The sequence below is a fragment of the Nematolebias whitei genome, chromosome 19, assembly GCF_014905685.2.
Source record: "Nematolebias whitei isolate Nwh7 chromosome 19, NemWhi1, whole genome shotgun sequence".
In the NCBI taxonomy this organism is placed as follows: domain Eukaryota; kingdom Metazoa; phylum Chordata; class Actinopteri; order Cyprinodontiformes; family Rivulidae; genus Nematolebias; species Nematolebias whitei.
In genome coordinates, this window is record NC_056516.1 from 7,574,888 (window position 1) to 7,583,943 (window position 9,056).

The window sequence follows — 9,056 nt, forward strand, 5'->3', positions numbered from 1 at the left end:
TGCTGATCTGTTTCATGCTGCTGCTGATCTGTTTCATGTTGCTGCTGATCTGTTTCATGTTGTTGCTGATCTGTTTCATGCTGCTGCTGATCTCTTTAAATGTTGATGTGTTCATTCGTGCTCATCTGCTCACACAGACTCATGTTCGTGCTGCTGTTCGACGTAATGTTTTATGTTATGAGTGCTTAGTGTATATTTAATTGATGTTTTTCTTAGTTCATATCTTAGATGTTATTACTGTTTTTCTTTTACATTTTATTGTTGGATGTAACTGGGACCCTGTGTACATAATTTTGTTCCACCACATGTACCACATGAGGTGCGAATGACAAATAAAGAACCTTGAATCCTTGAAATGTCAGCCATTCAAATTCAACTCACATTAACAGTTTAACAGTGAAGCCTTTTCAGCTGGTTTCAGCTTCTTCAGCAGCTTTGTGCAAAACCCGTTCAGCAATAAGGATTCACGCTGGATTTTAGCTGGAAAGGCAATTTCTCATATTAGGATTGCGTCACCTCTAAAGTTCTTGTTGGACTCATTTGTGCAAGATACAGAATAATTTTTGATCAGAATCACAACGGATAATTTGGATTTGTTTGCCTAAATTAAATGATCCTTCCAGTAAATCTATCTGAAGAAGAAAGTTGTTGTTTTTTTATGTTGGCTGTAGCCATCGGTGACGGCTTGGATCAAGTTCAAAACCAAAATTAAACATTAATAACTAACAATTTTGCAGATTTACAGACATAAAGTCTTGTAGTAGCCAGGAGTCATTCCCATCACATATTCTGAGCATTAACAGATTAAGCCAGATCTGTTTTTGAAACTCTGCCTTTAACTGTTAAGGTACTCTAAACTCTTATGTCTGTTAGCAAAATATCTATTGAACAGCTGGATTGATTTAAAGAAAACTCTCATAAAGTAATCATTGAATGTATGTCCACAACTCTTTAACTTTAGGTGCCGATCCAATTTAATATGGCCGCCACAGCTAATCGACTTTAACAAACACAATAAGCCCATAACTCAGTCAAAGTTACAAGTACCAGCCTAAAATTAGGTGTGGTAGTAGCTGAGACTTGTCTGTAACAGTTATTTTAAGGTGTGACGACTATAACTTCCTTTCTCCTCATCATACTTCTTTTTTAAAACCCATGAGAGGTGGCGGGCGACGTGCATTTGTCCAAGCATCACTCAGTCTTGAATTGATTCAGCATTTGATAAAAACATGTCAGTTTTTCCTGACTCCATGTTAAGTAGCATCATTGTAACAGAAGATGTGCGTCGTGAAGGATCACAGGAGTTGTCTTTGAACTCCTTCACAAAGGCGGGCGGGAAAATGTCAAGATTGACTTTCTTACTCGCCAGCACTCAGAAATTGATCCAGCGAGAGGTATTTATACTTCGAGCAGCGAGTGCTTTCTTCTGGCAGAGGGGACATGTCTGCTTCTCCACCAGGATGCTTTTAAATGGAGCAGCAGCTTCCTACTCAGCATATGGTGCAACACGAGAGGGAACTGACTCGAAATCAGAATATCAGCCTTTTTGTTCCAATTCCAGCGTTTTTGTCCTGAAACTCTTCCATTTATTTTCAGATACAAGACACGGTTAAGAAGTTCAGTCTGGTTTCACATTCATTTCTTGCCACAGGTTTAAAAATTCAGTTTTATATGAAGCGAGTTTAGTTTGAATACAGTAGTCCCTCGCTACTTTGTGGACTCGCTGTTTCGTGGTTTTTCAAAGTAAGATTAGATGTTACACACAATCGGCTGATTGATGGATGAGCGGCATGGATTGTTTATTTACAATAAATTATTGTAAACGATTTAGCACCTGCTGCAGCAGGTTGGGGGCCAACTGTCCATTCGGAGCATCAGAATATTTCCCGGTGGCCTGGCCGTTCGCCTAAAGGCTCGGTTCCAGTCGCGCTTGATTATTTAAAATACAGCTGCTCATGCAGCATGGATTGTTATTTAAAATACAGCTGCTCATGCAGCATGGATTGTTATTTAAAATATTGCAGTATTTAAATTGTTTATTTACACAGAAGGAGGGAGATTGAGAGTGATGAGCACAAGTGTGATTGCAGCGAGAAGTGGGGTGGCAGAGAGCGGAGATCATGACATGCTGTGCTCTCTTAGAGCGTTTAGAGTTTAGAAACATTGTTTAGAATATTGCAAGAGTGTGGGAAGGGTTTAAAACGCCTTTATATAGACACCTGTATATAAATACTAAAATAAACTACTACTACTACTTGTGTACATAATTTTGTTTCGTCGTGTACCACATGAGATCGTAATGACAATAAAGTTGACTTGAACTTGAACTACTGTATCCATACTTCACGGTTTTTCACTTATCACAGGGGGCCGTGGTCCCATACCCCAGCGACAAATAAGGGACTACTGTACATTTACAATACGAGTGTTTTAAATATTTTGTGAGTATAGATTGTGTGTTTGTGTCTGAATGGGCGTGGCTGCAGGGAGTGGAAGCTGCTGCTGCCCTTCTTTTCATTTTCCCCCTCCGTTCACCTCCCACTCCTCTTCCTCCTCTGCCTTTTCAGCAATCTGATCATCCATGCGCTCCCCCCCCCCCACCCACCCCCCCCCCCCCCCCCCCATGTCTCCATCCTCCGGCTGGCTGTGGTGACCAGACATCAAGGTCAGATCTCTCCCTCCCTCCATCTTTCTGTCCCTCCCTCCATTGACTCTACATTTCCGTTGCACTGATGCTATTCTCAAGTTTCTGTCTCTGCCCGTCTGGCCAGTTTTATTTATTTCCTCTTCTTGTTTCTCTTACAAGTGAGTATATTGGAGACCTAAAACAGACTATGCTTGTAGTGCGTAGTTATTCCTCTTCTTGAATGAAGAATTTCTGATAGAGGAGTGTTTTGAAAGTCAACTTTCTCATTTACAGCATTAATTGCGAGGACCTTCTCTAATCACTTTTCTTTTCACTGCTGGCTTCAGGTTTTCCATAATACACATCTAAAGCATCCACACTGCCATTTCTCTAGTTAGAAATAACCCCTGCAGCAATAATGTAGAAAAGGCAATTAAACAAAGAGGTTTTTGAACTATTTATGGGGAAAAGAGGCATCTCCTCTGACTTCAGGCGATTAATGTTTGAGGTAACACCAGAATCTGTTAACTGCTGATGGTAACATCACTATTTAAACTTCAGTGCTAAACTTACAGTCAGAGTCAGGACCCCTGTGGGTTCTCGTGTTTGGCACCATTCTGGCTTGTTTGCCCTTTCTTCACTTGAGTGACTTTGTCCTTCAAATGATTTCATATCTGCATGTGGGGACAGAGGAGTGATGGTGGAGGAAAAGGTGAAGTGAGTCTCTGCTGTGCGTCTATAAATGTCACATCGGAGGCAGAAACTTTTTATTTTGATGGATAACATTTCTCCTCCTCTCCACAGTCAAAACTACCAACATGGGATTTTCCAGTCAATCGGGTTTAAGGAGTTTCACGACTACCTGACTGCTCCTGAAGGCAGCAGCCCACAGGAGAAAGACAGACTGAGACTCCAAGGTCAGAGAAACTCCTGCCGACTCATAACTAAATCCGTGGACTAATTAATAATTAGTTAATTTATCAGATAATTACTAATTATGTTATGACATTGTGACATCACACACACCGTTGAGTTTAGGTTTGTGAAAATGTATAAATTTGCCCTGTTCGAATGTTGTCATTGTGTTAGAGTAAATGTCATGAATATTAAACATAATCAAGTTTTAGTGTTGCATCATTTTCAGACCCCCTTTTTGGCATCTGCATTTGGTAGCAGGTCAAATTGACAAAGACCATGCAGGATAATGTAGTATTTTAACTCCACATCAGAGAAAGCTATGTAGTCTTTGTAAGTAGGTCTAGGGGGGGGGGGAAATATCAGTATTGGTATCGGTTATTGGTTATTGGCCAAATAAGTTTTAACATATCAGATATCAGCCAAAAATCCAATATCGTGCATCCCTAGTTTCTTCTCATCTGTCTCTGCTTCATGTTTGCTTCTTTTTCACTTCATAAACCTCTCCAGGTGTAGAAGCTTTGAAGATCGCAACAAAGCGTTACGTCCGCAAACAGAATAAATGGGTCCGTAACCGCTTCCTTAAACGTGAGTATTGTTCAGGCGGCTCGTGAAGTGTTTGTGCATCTTGCATTTGTCCTCCTGTTCCTTAGCAATCAGCTCTCTTGAACAAGATAAGGTTCAGACACAAAATAAGCCCATGTGCATAGTGTTCAAGGGTATGTAAGGTGTGGGGGGGGTGTTCAGGCTTCACTTTTTCATCTAGTTTTTTTTGCTGTTGTATTTACATTTATTAAAAGTGTCGATGCACAAAGCGCTGATGCAACTGGTATTCTTCAGTTTCTGTCACGACTCAGTTTGCTACTCTTTTCCACATCTTTGGAAACGCTCATAAAAAAATACATTGAAAATAGTGTGCTGTGACAGTAAATAGTTTGGTGTACACAAAATTCACATACACAATGGGATTTATGAAAATAGTTTAAATGCAGCCCCCTCTGTAACACAGACACATTCCACTGTAAAAAACAAAACCAAAACATCATTCAGGGTTTCAACAGGTCATAGAAAGTTGGATTTTACAAGTCTGAGCAGACGTTAAAATATCTTTAATGTTTTTTAAACAATCACAGTTTTAACCTCCAAGACTTTTGGAGATTTTACCACGAACTGTTTAACTTGGAGCGAGGTCACTAACCTTTGAGCTGTGAAAACATTTCAAAAGTTATGCTAAAAACTCGTATTTCAATAAACTTTACTTTATACATCTAAATGTATGTATATTTGGCCAGTGTGTGTCTATCACTGCTTGCTTAACGTTTTCTCTCCCATCCCTTCAAAGTGAAGAGTGCAAACATTCAAACTCTCATTGACTTCCGTCGTATTTGAGCTCAAACTTTTTTCTTCAAAATTGGATGTCAGTGGTTGCTTTACCTTGCCATCTCGCTTGCAAAACCCTCTCTAGACACGTGCAACTAGACATGAGTAACGACCAGCTGCATAGGCATCGCATCAATTGTATGTGAAGGGGTCATGCCCCCCACATTTAAAAAATATTCATTTGGACCCCACACACACACACACACACACACACACACACACACACACACACACACACACACACACATTTACCATGAAATATTTGTTCATCTAGTGTTGTTTCTGTTTCTATGTGAACGATTGCATTCCTCTTCAATAATAGGAGAATGCTCAAACGACTAAATGTCCACTCCGGGTTTTCCTGGTGACCTACAACAACTCACCACACCTCATGCAGTGTTTCTCCGAGGAGGTCACTTGTGTTGGCAGGGCGCTCATCTCTTCTGGGTTTTTTGTCGACGGGGTGGTTGTAAGAGGGGGCACGCCTCTGTGTTGTGTGCTAGCTTAGCGCTACGTTAGTGCTGGCAGTTGTTGGCCAGGGTGGGGTAGGGGTGTTAGGATGTGTGAGAGAAGCGGAGTGCGTTTTATTCACACAAGGAGAGCTGTTGGTCAGGCTACTTCTTGTTGCTCTCTAAAATAGTTATTGACTCAAATGTTTACTTATGTAAGTAAACATAGATTTTTAACAACCTGTTAAAATACACCAGAAAGCAGGAAGTGGCATCTACTTTATTCAAAATTTTCTGGGGGACCCCCCCCCCCCCCCCCCAACCATCGTGTCCCCCCACTTGCCAATGACAAGTCGGTTCTGACTCGCAGGTTCAGGAAATTATTTTCTTGAGACCTGCAGTTTCTGAACAATGTCTGCTTGTCTGAGGCTTACTTTCTACTCTGTGTTTCTGTCTGCCTCTTTTTAGATTGCTATCAGAGAGTGAGACACAGTTGTGTAGTTACCATGGTGACCTTTAAAAGTCACTGGGAGCACTTCTTCTGCAGTTTAGACACCAAAACAACCTTCAGTCAGCTCAGATTGTTACAAAATAAATCCCACGTTGGTCTGCGTTAAAGTTTCAAGAAGTGGCTGCGTTAAATCAATTAAAAAAATTTCAATTAAATTCAAAAATACTTTATTAATCCCAAAGGGAAATTAAATGTTGTTGTAACTCGTTATTCTCATTTCATGAAGAGATGTTATAGAAACTGATGGCTGCAGGCAGGAAAGATCTCTTGTAAAGGTCTGTCCTACTGTGGATCCAAAGAAATGGCCGCAGATACCATCCAATCTGTCCACCCGGACTCTGCTGGCCTCTGGTTCCCCCGGGCTGCATGACCACCTGAAGGCTGAGCAAAACTCCTTCCTGAGCAATGGCCACTCCTCCCAGCAGCCTGCCGAGCTCATTACCGCTGACAGCTGGCTGCAGGTGTCGAGGGACGATCCCGGTCCGTCTGCTGTCACGAGCCGTGTCTCCTGCTAGTTCCAGGATCTCAGTGGTCAGGCACTCGAGCACAGCTGGCAAGGACACGGGAATGCATCCACAGCACCTCCTTTTCAACTCATTTGAGATTTGGGTCTGTAGCTGAGATATTGTTTGAGCTTTTGAGATGTTAATCAGCTGCTCCCAGTTGTAGAAAACCACCTTGTTGTCATGGTATACACATCATAACAAATGTCTAAAAGTATAAAAGTTGGGTTTGTGAGGAAAAAGTTAAATTCTTTACAAATATCTTGGCTTTAAGCCAGCTGTTTCTCAAGTTTGTTGTGTTGTTCCTATAGTTGTTCTGTCTCATTTTAAGGAAATGTCCAAATTTATTTAATTTTTACTTGGTTTATTTTGGCAACAAGCTCAGATGTGATGTGTTAAAGATCTGACACATCATGGAAGTCAACAGATTAACGTGTCCACCTGTAATTTTATGCAGTCTGTTTGAGCTGCTGTGATGCATCACAGGGAATAATGTTTCAGAATCCATCCTCTCCACACACCTGCAGCTCAGACCTTTGACCGTTCCTCCCACATGCAGCCCATCATACTCCCAAATGCATGTCAATGAGCTGTGGGGCTTGGGTACGTGCCAGATTGGCTGCTGTTGCAAGGTGGACAAGTGTGCTCGTGAGGACGCAGCGTTCCTGGTCTGGTTGTAACTCCTGGAACCAAATTATGTTTTAAAATATGCAGATGGTCGGTGCTTTCTGTCTCTAAGCAGAACGTTGGCCTCCGTGTCCCGTCAGTAACCTGCCTCCTAATCCTGTTAGCCCCAAGTGGCTTAAATCCACGCCAGGCCCTAAACCACAATGCCCGTCTTTCTGAGCACCAGCCTACCTGCCGCACACACCGTATGGTCTTCACTATGCTCTGCTGTACACACACAGGAGCTGGACATATCTGAACAGTTGTTAGATATTTATCTAGACTGGTCCTGGGGTTTTTGATCTTCTCAGAGATGGGATTATAATGAAATTATGACTCGGTTCTGAGCATGACATGGCTCCTCTAGAGCCTCGCTGAGATGATTTTTATTTTTTTACCAATATACTTTTTTTGTTCTTTATTTATTTTGGTTTATTTCTTGGTGGCGCAGTTGGTAGAGCTGCTCCCTCTTAACAAGAAGGCTCGCCGGACCAAGTCCAAGCCTGGGGTCATTCTGGGTGGAGGTTGCATGTTCTCTCGGTGCATGCGTGGGTTTTCTACAGGTACTCCGGTTTCATCCCACAGACCAAAAACATGCATTGGTAACTCTAAATTGTCCCTAGGTGAGAGAGTGAATGGTTGTCTCGTTTGTCTTTGTGTCCCTGTGATGGACTGGAGACCTGTCCAGGGTGTCCCCCACCTCTTGGGCAGTGACTGCTGGATATGAGCACCAGCGACGCCCGTGACCCAAAAAGGAAGAAGTGGGTATCTAATCATGTGGTTGATGAATAAAACTGAAATCATTCAATAAGAAAACATCAAATTGTTAATACTGACAACAAAAGTCCAGTTAAGTGTTTGAGTTCACCTGGGAAAGAAGTGCTTGAAAACCTGCCTGTAAGTCAGTTCATAAATACACACTTCACACACTTTTATTATAAAGTAAAGCTCTTCATGTGTTTCATGAGGGCAACAAAAAACCTTTTGTAAAAAGAATCAAAGGCATGAATGCAACAACATACAACTTTACAATAATAATGTAAAATTCAGTGTAAACTGTCGTAATTGTCCTGTTTGACCTAAAAGGATAAAAATAACCAAGACAATCAGGATTTCAAGTTTCTGTATTTTTCTTGGCGTTTTTTCCTAGAAAAACTTAATTTAATTTAACCACACAAGTTATCTGATCTTCACCTAAAACAAATCTATTTATTTATTTCAGTTCTACAGCAGCTACAAACTCCTCAAATTAAACTAACAGGTGGTTTTCTTTTGTCCCGCCTATAACTTCTGATCTGCTCAAGATGATGTAACGAAACTTCAAAACACTTCTGCAGCATCGCTAGATGGAGAGTTCTGAACACTTCTTCATCCCAGGTCACGGTCATGATGTACAGTCTGCTTGTCCACTTATAGATTGCTGTGTAACAGTTTGTCGACCTGTAAGATAAGATGGAACTTTATTGAAGTAATTTGAATTGTTCAATGCTCTCGTTGATCGTTTGGGTCGACACATTGCATTTTTTTCGTGCTGACAAATCTTACAGTACAATTGTTCTGATTCTGTTGCTAATTTTTTATTTTTTTTGTGTGTCCTTGTTGCAGTTTCTATCCTTACGATGAGCCTTTTTTCCGCCGGCTCTTTGCAACATGGGGAAATACCTGAGCCCTACAAAATACAATCCTTTTTATCGGAAACATAAGTTTTTTTTACGCTTTACAGATCGGTTAGCTCATGTCCACATTTTGACAAATTCCACAATGTTTTGTGTTTTAAAGGGATTTGTTTTTATTAACCCTGATTCCATCAGCTTCTATATTGTGGAAGTCGTAGGGTTCCACGTGAAGACGCTGCGTTGACGCTGTTCAGACTAACTTGTCTTCTGCAGCATCAGAGCAGGTTTGTTCAGTGACGGACTAACTGTAAAAGCTGTGCCAGGTCAAATCATTAAAATGTAGTTCTTTGGATAAATCCTGATTCATGCTCAATAATCCAAGTTAAAAAA

At 41.2% G+C, this 9,056-nt stretch overlaps 1 protein-coding gene across 1 annotated transcript in view; it reads left to right on the forward strand.

Moving 5' to 3' along the window:
• Positions 1-9,056, forward strand: part of trit1 (tRNA isopentenyltransferase 1) — a 67,234-nt gene that overhangs the window by 42,856 nt on the left and 15,322 nt on the right. The window contains exons 8-9 of the mRNA XM_037693606.1: positions 3,431-3,543; positions 4,052-4,129. Of these exons, the coding sequence (XP_037549534.1) occupies positions 3,431-3,543; positions 4,052-4,129 (191 nt within the window). The remainder of the gene's footprint in view (positions 1-3,430; positions 3,544-4,051; positions 4,130-9,056) is intronic.